At 44.1% G+C, this 15,249-nt stretch overlaps 1 protein-coding gene across 1 annotated transcript in view; it reads right to left on the bottom strand.

Moving 5' to 3' along the window:
• Positions 1-14,961, bottom strand: part of LOC126481099 (homeobox protein homothorax-like) — a 494,851-nt gene extending 479,890 nt beyond the window's left edge. Inside the window, exons 1-2 of the mRNA XM_050104618.1 lie at positions 14,447-14,961; positions 2,302-2,573 (exon numbers count right to left, since the gene is read on the bottom strand). Coding sequence (XP_049960575.1) covers positions 2,302-2,573; positions 14,447-14,461 — 287 coding nt within the window. The 5' untranslated portion in view covers positions 14,462-14,961. The remainder of the gene's footprint in view (positions 1-2,301; positions 2,574-14,446) is intronic.
• Positions 14,962-15,249: the final 288 nt, after the last annotated feature.

The following is a 15,249-nucleotide window of genomic DNA, read 5'->3' as shown; positions in this document are numbered from 1 at the left end:
GATGCGTGTTATGACTTGCTAGGAGAGGAGACAAACAAACAAAAGATCAGGGAACAGACAGGAGTGGAAGACATAATTATAACCGTCATGAAAATGAAATGAAAATGGGTGAACACGTAGCCAGACGAAAATATGGTTAGCCTATATGGGGTACGAGGGTTGTCTACTGAGTTACAAGTGACCAGTAAACCTATGATTCTTTAAATAATCAATTCCCAATTATAAAGCAGCTTCAGACTCCTGATTACAAATGAATAAATGTGTTAAATATTTGACACTACGCATGTAAACGAGAAAAAGTTTAGAAAAGATTTGAAACTAAGTTTAAAGCGTGTTGGAAGTCACCAAGTGCTCACATTGTGAAACAATGGATAATATAGTCTGGGTAATTTGCAGTCACTTGTAAGCAAAAGCCAGTTTTTCACATATGTCATTGTTTATCACGTCATATCTCCTCAACTATTTGTCGTACAATGATATAACTTTGCAGATAATTCAGTGATATATGTGGATGTTGTCTGAAAAATGTTCTGCGAATAGAGTAGTTGTAACGAAGTAATAAGTTAGAACGTCATGCGCGATGCTGAAGTTACTGCAACAACAGCGAAAGTGTAGTAAGCAGTAAACTTTTTCTTTTCATCTTTTTTTGGACGGGGAGAGGGGAGGGGTTAGCGAGAAAAAGTTTCATAAAGGTATGAAATTATGTTTAAAGTTGGTTGGCAATCGGTAAATGCTCTCATTCTCAATTACTGGATGAATATTGTCTGAGAGACTTAAAGTGGTAGATCAGTTTTTTGTATTTGGGCAGGAATATAACTAATGATGGTCAGATTAGAGAGAATGTAAAATGCAGAATGGCAAGGGCAAGAACAGCGTTTCGGAAGAAGACAAATGGGTTAACAGCGAATATAGAGAGAAGCATTCAAAATGTGATGGCACAGGGGAATGCTGAAGATTAGATGGGTAGATCACATATCTAACGAGGAGGTACTGAACTGAAATGGAGCGAAATGAAGTTTGTGGCACAACCTGTCTAGAAGAAGGGATTGGTTGATAGGGTACATTCTGAGACATCAAGAGATCACAAATTTAGTAGTGGAGGGAAGAGTGAGGAGAAAAAGTTGTAGACGGAGAGCGAGAGATGAAAATAATATGCATATTCAGAAAGATTTAAGTTTTAGTAGTCATTCGGAGATGTAGAGGCTTTCACAGGATAGAGTAGCATAGAGACCTGCATAAAACGAGTCTTCGGGCTGAAAACCACAACAATATAGTATGGGTAATTTGCGCGTCGTGAGCTGTATTTCCTCGAGATATATAAACAGTTTCTAACTTCAATACTTGTCTTACTGCGTTGAAGTTTCAACATAAGATACACCTCTCATTGAGTAGATTATGACAGCATACTAAATCTTTAACATTTGGTGACTAATTGTATGAAATCTTGAAAATCGAATTTTAATTGGCCCAGAAGTCGTTAGATATGTAACCTGCAACTGGGGTTGGGTGCGATGTACGGTGTTAGCCAAATATTAAGGAAGAGAACGAAGAGGCGACTTAGTGCAATGGAGGTAAATGAGATTAGGAAACACGCAGGAGCAATACGGGTGTGTTAGCCGATAACAGTAAGGCATCATAAGTTAGGAGGAGCCTTTCGTCGGACAGTGGATGTCAAATGGCTGTTTCAGAATGAATTGATTAAATCAATGTAGGGAAACGTCAACACATATACGCACGGTAATGTTTAGAAACGAAATTTCTCTGAAAAGCTTCACCATAGCCGACAGTGACCATAGTGACATACTAGCTTCGTACTAATTACGCTCTTCCGCTTTCGTAGAGTTCATTATGGGGAAAATGGTTGAAATGGCTCTGAGCACTATGGGACTTAACTTCTGAGATCATCAGTCCCCTAGAACTTAGAACTACTTAAACCTAACTAACCTAAGGACATCACACACAACCATGCCTGAGGCAGGATTCGAACCTGCGACCGTAGCGGTCGCTCGGTTCCAGACTGTAGCGCCTAGAACCGCTCGGCCACCACGGCCGGCCATTATGGGAAAGCGACGGACAGTTAGTGTCAACTGATCATTGCTGCCAACGTTCACGACCAGACCATTTACTCGGTGTTGTCCAAACGTACCACGCATGAGCACAGCACAATGTCTGCCCCTTGTTGGGCGCTTGTCTGGACACGTCCTCAGAGGGATATGAGAGTTTAAATCGACACGGGCTCCGGTGGAGAGCACCTGAGCACGGTGAACACAGAAACGGCAGCAGCGGCGGTGGAGTACTCACCCGTAGATGGCGTCCTTGTCGCGCTTGTGGACGTCGGGCACGGCGGCGCCCATGACGTGGTTGGCGACGGGCGCCACGTGGTTGGCCGCGGGCGGCTGGTGTGGCTGGTGCGCGTGGTACTGGTGCATCGAGTGCGCCACGTGCGGGGAGTGGTGCTGCGCCAGCCCCAGCTGCGCGCTGCGGTGCGGGTCTGCGTACATCGCGGCCGCCGCCGCCGCCGCCGCGGACGCGCCACCAGCCGCCTCCATGTAAGGGTGGATGCCGTCATCGTACTGCCGCACCGACACACAGCACAGCATTAGACGGGCGCAAGCGTACACTGCATCGCAAAGCGCCAACATCACTTACAGGTAAGCAGAGCGCATCAGAGGGGCTCAAACCCAGGTCCCACAGCACTACGATTCGATAAACACACTCTACGGCTATTACTGTCATTCGCGTACTAAACAACATTTAGTCAGAGCGCTAGCGGGAAGAGGAATTGAAGGAAAGGGAAGTCTGGCTCTGTCGCAGCCACCTCAATGCCCAAATGGAATCAGTCGTAGCACTACTGCACTATCCGTACACTCTAGTCAAGCGCGGGGCGCGACACTCCACACCGCAAAGTTGCTATTAGCAATTCTTTCAGTTACAGAGCAACAGAGGAGTCTACACAACAGAGGGGCGAGGCTCAACCCGAAATCTCACATGACAGATTCGATGGGCATATGTTGCTGTTACACAAATTCTTTATTCTGTAGATGTTTAAGTACTAAACAAGATCAGTGGCAGACCGCTTCTTGCGTTTGGATGTGAGAGAAAGGCTCTGTGGTAAATGGACGCCTGAGACGAACTGGCCGCCTTCACCCAAAGGTGGATGCCGTCATCGCGCTACAGTATCAAACACAACAGTCCCGATTGAGCATCGCCGCACGTAGCACCACAAAAGCTGCTAACATCGCCATGTCGGCCTACATAGCAAGTAGAGGAGTCTAAGCGACACATGCCGGATTCAGTCTTTGTTATAGCTCACCTTAAACTCCGTATCCAATTACCGCTAATCTCAATTCGTCAGCAGGGCGAAGATCAAATTTAAGAAAATTCTATTTTGTTTAAACCGAATCTCCGTCCTATGGAATTGCAGTTCGCGGTAATCAGATACGTATTTGCAGATAACCTTTAACAAAGGTCAAAACCGGTAATCCGAATAAGCACAGAAAGTGACTTATTGAAAGTGGTCACCGGACCCTCAGGCATTATGGGTGTCTACATCTTCAATTACGAAGGAATCTCAAAACGATATTCCACAGGACTGGATGCGCGAAATTTAAATTCTCGCAATTTTACTATGGGCATTTATGTATTTCACAGGATTAGTGCCAGCGTGCTTGCTTAGTCTGGACATGGGTAAGTGTGACGTGCGTGGAAAGACAGAACCTGTGTGAGTATTGACATGAACAACAGAGCTAACCTTTACATGATGTAGAGTAACGTACGATTATCTGACGAGATTGCCAGTGGGACAATAAATTCAGCACCTCTTTCAGCAACACACAGTACATCGCACACTGTTGTCTGAGATGCTAAAATGGCCATGTCTGCTTCTAAACAAGCAGGTGTGTCTACACAACTGAGCAACCACTCTCAAATCGAGATCCAACAATACTGAGAATAGGTAAGCTCAAATTAGAGCTGTACACGTGTATTGTCAACATGAATGTATTAAGCAATATCAGTGGCAGAGCGGTGGTTGTCATTCAGCAGGATGCGGCGGGAGACAAATGGTAAGTCAGAAGTCTGGCGAAGCACTGGCTACAAAGACAAAGCTAAACCTCAAATGGTTCAAAGAAACAGTAATCTGACAAAGTTACGACTGAGAGCTTAATTTCAGCATCTCAACATGTCTTGTCCTAGTGCACACTATGACAGACTTCTGCGCGAGCTAATGCAGCAACTGAGAAGACAAATCATCTAATAACAGTTCACTGATGTCGGCAGCAAGGGTACCGCACTTCACTAAACGACTCCAAAGTGGAGGTTATGTAGATGGTTATTGCATGTAGGGGACGGGCTTCACCATTTCCAGCCCCTGTAGTAGGATAATTCAAGGATAGCTAAGAGTATAAACTGCACAAAAGACGATTAAATGAACCCTTTGATAAAAAAATTCAGAAACATTTATTTATCAATACTCATCATAATACCGCAAATACATAGATGTAATTGGCCTGCCAACTATGGATTCTGAAGAAGGCAACAACCCCATAGTTGACCGTTTGAACTGACATTATGTCTCTCTTCCCGTTTATCAAGTGCAACTCTGAGAAAGGCAGACAGACAATGAATGCTCACTCACAGCGTTAACAGAAAGTGGTATCGAAAATAGAGGAAGGTGCAGTAGCGTTTAACCGTATGTCTATTGTGAACGTTATTGAGAATTATTTGTGTACAGACAACAGACAAAGGCATGTTACACACATTGACGTGAGTACAATACTACGAATCTTCAAACCAATCTAAGACAATTTTGCACTTGAAAATCTGATCGTCAGAAAACCAGGGACACGAGAGATCGAGTTCGTGTAATACAGACTGAATCAGGAGGAAAGTTACATGCTTTGGGGGATGATAGTATTAGTGATTCTGAACAAGAAAAGTCGTACGATCTTATGTCCTGTTCTTAACAGTTTCCGAGGAAACTTATGAAAACAGTGGGGAACAGGACAAATGCAGGTGATATGAAACGAAACTTTGTGATCTAATGCTTTGTTTAATTGCGTACATTTCCTCACGACAGACGTTCAAAAAGTTCTCCGTCAACTGCCATGCATTTTGTAGCTTTTGTAGACAGCTGCTGCGTTGCTGATCTGAGCTCATTCGTATGGTCCATTACCTGAGCACACGCAAGTAAAATACGAGTGAAAAGTTTTTTCCTTTGTGTCTACTCCGCGCTTCTAGATTCCGCTCTTAAGCCAACCCTATATGTCTCTCTGTTTGTATTCACACATGAGAGCTGACTGCCACCCATGGTTTTCAAACAGCTGGACGTCGGATACCGTTTAAAAAGGGCATAATATTTTCATTAGAAGCTTTTTTTGTTGTTCAGAATTACCTCAAAGCATGTATCTTTCCTCCTTATTCAGCCTGTATAAAAGAATAATGGAAGAATGACAACAGAAATTAACGATAGTGTCCTAAGGGAAAACTGTGATGCGAACAGTCTTGAATTCTATTCAAAAACTGTTACATAATTAAAAATAACATGTGAGTGAACCAAAATAAGTACAGCGCTGAATCACAGACGCAAGTTGGACATAACAAACTGAAACATACAAGATTGCAAAGGTACACACGCAATTGTAACACTGTTATTGATGGAAGTTGACCAACACTTATGGAATATGGAAGGATTTGCAATGTATGAAGGCATTTGGAATACGGAGTGAAAACTGACACAGGTGGTGTTCTTCATTATGACGTCGGTAGAAATAAACAACATATAGACACTTAACAGGAGGTGTAAATAGTTTTAGCTTAGATTCCAAACAAAATCCTTTCAGAACGAGGGTCCAACATAGCAAAGAAGGAGGAAGCACAATAGTTTGTTATTACCTTGTACAGTAGAGTAAAAAGTACCACGTACGAATTTTAATAACAGTGCATACGCAGCAGCCGTGTGTTTTCAAGTAGGTGACACATTAAGGCGGCTCTGGCTAAACAGTATTTCGATGAGTTTAATCGGGAAGTTACGGAAGTACAGAAGGCGTTTGTATGTGGGTACGTATCAAGCCTCTCTCAAGTTACTGAACATGAGTCGTCTGTGGGCAGTCCTTCAGTTCACGCAACTAGCAGTACAAGTTATATACAATATTAAGAGCAAACAAAAATAAAATTCTGCTGTACCTGTGTGTGTGGACTCTCATTACAGAAATATAAACAAGTATAAAGGCAGAGTACAGCATGATTTAGACACAGCGAATAACGTCCTTCTAACACCATATAATCATAGAAGTGTGAAAATATTAAGGGAGTGAGAAGGCCGAAAATCTTTGCAACTCATAATCAAAAGGAAACATCGAGCAGCATTAGCATCATTTATCTTCATTTAGTGCACCTCATGACATAAATGACGTAATAAGTACCTCTTGAAACGCAATGTAAACACTTCTCCACCCATTCCGCTTCTACTTCACGAGAACAGTGTTTTTATTTCGCTCAGTGGAGCCTGCCTCTTTCTGTATTCCCTCCAAAAGACGATAATACTCTCTCTTTCATATTGATACCGGCGCGAGGCACGACCTCGCCTGATTTTGCCGCAGGTAGCCTAACTGTGCAAAAACCACCTGGGCGTTCTGCAATGCTTCTCATGTAGAAGCCACAAAAATTAATAAAGTCAACTGTGAATGGTTCAGCTGCGTACGTTCACCTGTAAGCTCGCGATGCTATTATGTCTCATGGACGCTCAGTAGTTAAAAAGGACTGTTCGGCCACTCAACTAATATAGCGTTGCAGATGTACACAATTTGCCAAACAACCGACGTTAGGCCGCACATAAATCTTGGCAAATTGTACGTTCCGCCCTGCCACGAAATCCATCATTCTTCAGCGCGGCTGGAGTGGTCCTTAGAAAATGCCAGCCCCGATGGAGAAGAAACTCGTTCGCTGAGCTGAGTGGAGACGTATCAGTCATATGGGCAGGAGTAGAAGATAAAGGCTGCAAATATGACTGCCGTCACGAATAAAAAAAATGGAGAAGGAAAATATTTTGCTCTTCTTGTATCCCAATAACTACTTAACTTACGGAAGAGAAAGCCTCGTGGCAGCCCGAGGAGTGCCATTCTTTACAAAACGCTTCAACTGATCTGTAAGTATTGAATTATCGACATCATCCGATAGAACCAAAAATTCATATTTAGCTGTGATATTTTCTGTCTAGCCATTTATTCCAGCCAAGTTCCTAAATTACTTTCTACAGTGAGAATAACACCAGTGCTAGGGGAATGATATTAATCGTACACAGCATCTCAAAAGTTTAAATGAATAAAAGCAGTAACCATTAATTATTATTAGCACAAAAGAATACAAATCTCTATACGATTTGGTTGCCACGTAAGATGGCTCTTTGAAGAAAACTGCCTGTTGTGAGCGAAATTTTCGAGTACAATGTTGTTATGACGTGCAAGATGATTACTTCTTACAAAAATAGCAATGGAGATGGTTCTTAGCTAGGTTTGTTGCGAGTGAATATTAAGGAAGAGGTTTAAAGTCTCACATGTGAGTTACGATAAATTAGACTTATTCTTGGTACCTAAAGAGTGCATAATGAATTCACAGAACAAGAGACAGGTTATAAAGCAATTATACCAACTTATACGCACACGTCCCGCCAGAACGATAAGTACAAAACGAACACTTGTCAAAGGATAGAGATTTCAGTTTACGACAGGTAACAGGAAAGGGAATGAATTGTAATGGTATAAAATATGATAGCGTCTTGCCAGCACGTCACATGTGGAAGCAGAAATAAAAATTCCATAAAATGAGAAACCGGATAGATATAGAGTATAAATTTCAGTGCAATCAAATATTATGATACAAAGATTTACGTATGTATTAAAAACATCTCGTTTATGATATTGACAGTGCACCGCAGAGCAGAAACAACACTAAAAAAAAGTTAGTTAAAAGAACCATTTGAAAAAGAAAAAAACGAAAAGAGAGATTTCAAGAGTACTGATAACAGTTTCCGAATTTCCTTTCCACGTCGAAAGAAGAGGCAAAGAAGGGTGCAAAACAACCAATTTGTAATCGTTTAACATGAAGAGATGAATGCAAAGAACATGTAAAAAAAAGGGGAAAATAATTGTGCAATTTTGCTTTACGTCGAAATGAACGTAACGGCAGACAACAGACAACCATGTCACCATCAATGTAGGAAGTTTTCACATTACTTTTTTTAAGACAGTTCGTCCAAATAAGGCTCTGATACAAGTGAAATGAGAAATATATCAACAAGAAGCATTGCAGCCCAACTTTACACACACACACACACACACACACACACACACGCAAAACAGATGCCTGCGCCCTAAGTGGTGACATAGACAAATACGTCAGACTATTTTTACGTCAGCCCCGGTAAACAGATATGAAGCAGCAGAGAAAATAACGTACGCTGTGGAAGCAACTAGCCATAGGTTTTGACACAGTTTTACAAGTTCAACGCGCACTTTATGCTCCACAGAGAGGGCGATATTGAGCACCAGAAAAGCCAGCAAACATTACCCTTTACATTTAAAAATAAAAGACCAAAAAGAAAACGTGCACTCGGTGAAAGGCGAGCAGCTCCATTACGCGAATTACGACACTGCACCGGCTGGTGAACTTGCCCGCAAGTAGACAAATCGGCCTGCAGATAGGAATCTATGGAACGGTGCTACTAAATTAATTCTGACTGCAACTGAGAAGAAATCTGAGCACAGCGAATAGTACGCTTATTAAGCCGCCACATCGTAAACACTTGCCTATTCCCTCTTTCAGATATTAACATTAATAATGTAATTACATTGCGACCTAAATACTAAAGTGCAGACTGCAGGCAAGTTTATGTCAATCGGGAGCTTTCACACTGAGTTTGGTTTTGCTACCTTAAGAATGCAGACAATTTATATTTGTTCACAGGCTGTAATTGTTGATGTGCGTGCAAGAAGTACACACGGATGACAGCTCTTTTTGCAACGTCCATCCTTCAGCTAAAAGTTTCCCTAACTTATACGTCTAGTGCCTTTGAAAGTTGGGAAACAGGAGAACTGAAGCGTTTGAGATGCGGTGTCACAGAAAGATGTTGAGAATTAAGGGGACTAATTAAATAAGAAACGAAGAGGGCTCTCCACAGAATCGGTGCGGAAGGAAATTTTTTGTGGAAAAACGTAAGTATAAACATGGACAGTACAAAAGAAATAAGGAAATTACGTCCATGTCACGAGAGAGAGCAATAGAAGGCCAAAAAGATTGGAGATGCCAGAGTTTCAAATATATAAACAATTGAGGGCGTTCAGTTACTCTGAGATACAGGTTGGTACAGAAGAGGAGAACTTGGTGGGGCACTTCAAGCAAAGCAGAAGACTGATGATGATGAGAAAAGAGTAAATACATAAAATGGACCGGAAAGTACTTAACGAATTTCACCCTCAGATTACGATCAGGGACTCAGGTGAAGAGTTTGGCACTTCTACTACAACGCTCCTACAACAACATAACTTTTACTGTGCCACTTTACGTCACTTAATATCATACACAAATTCTTAGGGGTAGAACACATCTGCTGTAAAGTAGTGGTTCTAGTTTCTCTAGCGCAGCGTAACAAACAAGCCTAAATTTCAAGCATTAAGTGTCTATGAATTTTTACTGCGTACTATCGTAGGTGTACAGAAGAAGGCATGATATAACAGTCAAAAGATACAAAGGATGACATGCCAAGCAGGCAGAAGAAACGTGTGAAGTGCAGCGGAGGTTGCGACAAGGTCTTCAGCCATTCGGATGCGCGAGACTTTGTGGGATCCCGCAAGCAGGCGGCTGCGGAATGACCAACCCCGCGCCCTCTGGACCCTTTGCCCGCGAAGTGCAAGCATTACGGGCAGCGTTAATTGCGGGGCAGGCCGTGGCGCGCGCTAAGTGCCACCGGCGCGGCCGTCAAACTGATTTTTAAATATAGATGCGCCCTAAACGTTTCCGGTTCACCCTCGATTACTGTCGTAAATTATGAACCCCTGCGCCCTCGCATCCCCGGAGACGGCGCCGGGGGAAGCGCAGACGCCGCATGGCACCCCCCGTATGGCGAAATCGTGAGGGAAAGACAACACACACCACGCCAAACACAACACACACTGCAAACCCTGACAACCACGCTCGTTGTACGAGTTTTGAACCAGCCCAACCACCAACTACCCCCTTTACCCCTGCCCCCAACGCTGGTCCATCGTCATTTTTCGTGTGAGAGTGTCGAGTTGGAAAGGATTATATGTGATTAATGAAACATCTCGAACCTAAAGTTCCACTCCGTCAAATAGTGACCGCAGCCTGCCTATCTAACGTCCGATTTCAGTAAATCATTTAAATTCATATTGCTTCTTGTAACATTAGTACCAATTTAGATTTGGAGAATGTATATACAGTACGTAATTGTGTTATAAGTTACTAAGCTATATTGTTCCAACTATGCACAATTACAAGAGAATGTTGTTTGTTAGGCGTCGTGCAATTGTTAGACACTCAGAGCCTAAGTCACTTCCGGCAAATGCCGTGGCGGTTAATTCAACAAGGCCACCTGTCCTGTCCTATAATCATCAAACATGTGTGCATGTTCATATGTATGCATCTCTCACACATTTTTCTAGTATTAATCTGACCATACATCACTGTAACATCATCCTTGGATGAGTAAGTTAATAACATTAATGTGTCAATGAAATATGCATAACTTGGAAAAAATAAAAACAACGGAGGTGTTCATTCGTCTACAGTCAAACTGTCTAGTGGTAGAGTTTTGGTTTCGTAACCAGCGCTTGTGGTGAAGTGCCAGAACTTTTGAAACGCACCAGAAATGGTACCAAATGACCAAGAAATAAATGTAACAACACGCTACAACGTAGGTATCTCTCATACAATTCAAATTTCGATTATTATGAACGGAACGGCCCAAGTATTATTGTCACTGTCTCTCACAGTTGAGACGCACTCGGAAGTACTTACATATGCCACATAAGAGTTTAGCGCTGCTTGCTGCAAAATTGCAATACAGGACTTGCACCATGGAGTTGAAGGTTTATCTTTGTAAAGGATCTCGCTTAATCGATTTCCAACGGACTACATATATAAAGTACACAACAGTTTGTAAATTGTGCCGCAAAAACTGATGCGGTCGTTTGAAGACAAACAAACGTACATAATGTTTCAGTATACTAAGGCAATTGCCGAAAAACATGATGTACAGAATGTAGAGAAAGCAATAATTGTGGAGGATAGTAGCATCCTATCTGAAACAACCATGCCCGCCGCATTCGGCTGCACTGAATTTGCAGGAAGACCGTATTTTCACTTAGGGGATCAGTTAGAACGCCAAATGTTCTACAAGCACGACATCAATTTATGATGAAGTTTTTACAAATACAAATCACTTTATTATCTCGATTCCTGATTTTGGGACGAAAATTGTAACATCCAGGACGGCAGTCTTGAAGGAAAAAAAAAAAAAAAAATCAATGACACAGGCAATTGTGGATAAGGCAGAATATTATCCGTGCAAATAACACCACCAAATTACGCCTCAGTTCTGTGAGAATCTTTGCGCAGTTCGATGGCGAAATCTTGTGCAACTGACTATCAGTCAGTAATGTGGGCATCTCCAATAGTAGAAACTGCAACCCACAAACTCAACAACTGATTAGCTTACAGCTTAAGTGTGAAGACATGATCCGGTGAAGAAACGTAAACATAGGCAGTAATGGGCGAATTCAATTACAAAACTGAATAATTAACCAAGAAAAGCTATGAATAAATGAGGGCAAACATTTACAATTCGCTATCAAACAATCTGTAACTAGAGCTGCTGAAGATGGATAAAATACTAAACTTAGCGTCAAGCCTGACGCAAAGAATCATCTACTTGTAGAGGAAAAACAAGCTGAACACTCTCAAGATCTCCACCCACACTAATTTTAATAAGGAATGTATCGTCAATAAGCCTTCTCAAGAAAGGTACTGAGTGCCTGAAACCGGCGAAGCAAATAAAATTTCCTTTATGCAACTGGTTGCTCGCTATTTTAATGAAAACAACTACACACACTGAAGATGGATAAAATACAAAGACTCCACGCCTTTTTACGACAGCGGAAAACAACTACATGCTATCATTAAGATGAAATTGTGGCGTTGTCTGGCTAACTGTTGCTGATAACTGCAGGACTTTCAAACATTCGAGGTAATAATAAAAGACAATAGAGTTCAGCGCGCTTCTATCACGCCTCTTATTTATTAGACGGGATGTGAAGAATGCCCATGCGCTGAAAGTTCTTGTTGGAAGAGACAGAGGACACATGAAACGTGTCGAAACCATAAATAAGAAAATATCGAGTTGCCATGCTAACATAAAAAGTTCCTGAAGGAGGTAAAATGAATGTAATAATATTGAAATATTTATATGTATAAAATACCTGACATCAGACGCAAGGAATCGGAAATAAGCGCCTCACAGGAGTCATTTTAACGGCAAGTATATTGGTAACCCTGCACCTCGTGTTACTGTTTATGATTCACAGTATCGGCAAAAGACGCTGAACGCATAATTCCACCAAGTTGAAGTAATCTTGTACAGCGTCAGCCATGGAAAAAATGGCGTTAAGAGAATATTTTAAAACAGCATAACTAGGGATTGTGTAAGAAGAAACTAAGTCGACGTCGAAAGCTCTGCGCTAACGCCGGAAGGACGACAACACAATGAAGGTGTCGTGAACAAGGCACTACACGCAAGTGGCGAATGCACATCTTCAGAAACGCCGGGCAACGCCTTCTCAAATGAAAGCACGCGCGGAATCGCGCGAGGGCAGAAGAGGTTTTTCCGGCCGCATAACCAGCCGGGCGGCGCGCCGGGCTTTAGTGGCCATAAACAGCGAGCGAGCGGCGGGAGTCCCCGCCGGCGCAACTGGTGCCCGCGGCGGGCCGTGGCTGCGAAGTCGGCGAAAACAGCTCGCTGGCTTACAAGTTACCATCCACGTGGCGAGAAAAATACGACGGTCACTGGAGGGTTATTACGCCACCAGGCGCACCTATACATAAATGTTGCTGCCTAAAAAAAACTAAGTTGGTGGTGATTCTAATGATACTCCAAGTAAGACCACTGACGCTCAAGACTGTCTTGACGTCAGCGAAATGCACATCTGAGCGACTCTTTCTGCACCATATTCCATAATACGTGCAGAAGGCTTCCTAATGTAACTGGAGAATAGTTTACACCGATGTATCAACACTCAAAATACTTCAATTGTGGGACAGATAAAATTTTACGGAAACAAGAACAAAATACAGGAGAGGGCGCTGAGTGTTAGATCATACCTTTAAAAATAAAAAAAATAATTAAAAATTGCGAGATAACGGGACAACAATACAAGGAGAAAAAATTGTGTATAAATGATCATAAAGGAATTTTAATCATTGTTCCCGCGCTTGCAGAAAATAATAATGAACTAAAAACGTAATTTTTATTCTGTGGTTGGTAATTAAACAAAACATTGCTTTTCTGCAAGAAGGCGGACCGTTGTTAATTCATTATGAGCTATGTTAAAACATAGCACTGCGATCAGAAGCAACAAAGCAACGTGACAGACTTTCCAAACTAAGTTTGGATGAAAAAAGGCACAGACGGTGACGCGTAGGACAAGTGGAGACATGTCATAGTACGGCATAACCAAATTATAGAACTACAATTGGTTGCCTTATGGGTACTTGGCAAGCTCGTACCAATGAAATAAGGACTAAACTGAATTGAAGTTCGTTTGCAAAACATCTGAATTTGGAACCAGTCCGTCCTATTGAATCACTCGAATTTTATACTGCAGATAAGTTGTGTTTAGAGAAGATGCCAAGAAAAATAAGAGAATTTGGGAGTAGCCTATGTTCACAGCCGAAGATGCTGATCCTCGCCGACAGGTGATCACCGACAATGGACACTGACAAGTCGAAAAGCAGTTTACCTGTGCCTCCTCTTGTACAGAACAATCACAACACTAAACCGCAGGAGAGAGCCTTGACGCGGGTGAGAGCCGCGCAGCACAAGTCACTAGTGGAGGCGGCGACACGCGGCTTTGTTTACAAGCTGCCAATGAGTGAGCGATCGCGCGCGCCCGTCTATCACGGTTGCGTGGCGCGGCCGCGGCGCGACTCACGCTCGGCCTCCGTGGCGTACGCACGGCGGGGCCGGGCGCCGGGCCGCATGATATATTGCAGCCACCAGCCAGGCCTATCAAAGCCATCGGAGGCCCCCATCTCTTCCAACATGGCCGCTACATTCATTACCGGGGCTGATTGATGGTGACATTTGAAAAACAGAGCCGAGGAAGGCGGCACGTACGAAACGCGCCGCGCCGCGCTGCACGTGCGCCGCGCCACTTACCCGTGGCTGAGCCATGAACGCTCTCGCTGCCCCGGCGAAATCCACTTTCGCACCGTCGAGTCAACACCACATCCACTACTGCCACCCTTTCGCGCCCCCTCTGTCGGTTTCCTCCCCCACCCCTCTCGCCCTCTCGTCGGAAAAGCACCACAAACAACGGAGGCAGCGGCGCGAGTTTTGCTCCGGCGGCGAAAACGACCCGCTGCCCAGCGTATTCACGATGTCACCGCACACGACAGTAAGCACATGGTGGTAGCGACGAGGGCGGCACACGGTCACACTTCTTGCTCGAGGCGCTCTCGTTGCTGCGTCGTTCCGGGCCCCGCGCGGCGTCGCTTCGCTCGCTCCACTTCCGACGGCACCCGCGCGGCAGAAGCAGACAGGGAGGCGCGCGCGTCGATCACTGCATGCGGTAGTGCAGCTGTTGCGAGCGATTTGTGCTGTGCGTTGCCGTCCGCCGCGCCGAGACAGGGCCCCAGCACGCACACGAGGTCCTGCGCGCTCCGCAGTCTTCTGCCAACTGTCAATCACTGACCCGCTGGCGGGGGAAGGCGGCGGTGGGCGGGGCGACGCGTGGCTGCGCGCGCAGCGCGGCTCCGCCCCACCCCGCCGCGCGGGAACCCCCCACTACAATGGAGAGCGCCACGCGCCCGTGGCCGGGGGGCGGGGCCCGCAGCGCGCCGAGCGGCGGCGGGCGCAACTACGGCACTCTGTATCACCGCGCCGCGGCGAGCGTGTCGGATGGCATTGGTGACCACGTGGCGCGAAGGCGTTCGGGAGTCGTTCGGAATCAGAAATAAACT

The sequence above is a fragment of the Schistocerca serialis genome, chromosome 5 (genome assembly GCF_023864345.2).
Source record: "Schistocerca serialis cubense isolate TAMUIC-IGC-003099 chromosome 5, iqSchSeri2.2, whole genome shotgun sequence".
Classification (NCBI taxonomy): Eukaryota; Metazoa; Arthropoda; class Insecta; order Orthoptera; family Acrididae; genus Schistocerca; species Schistocerca serialis.
The sequence above is the reverse complement of the archived record's forward strand: the minus strand, read 5'-3'. Positions and strand labels throughout refer to the sequence as shown.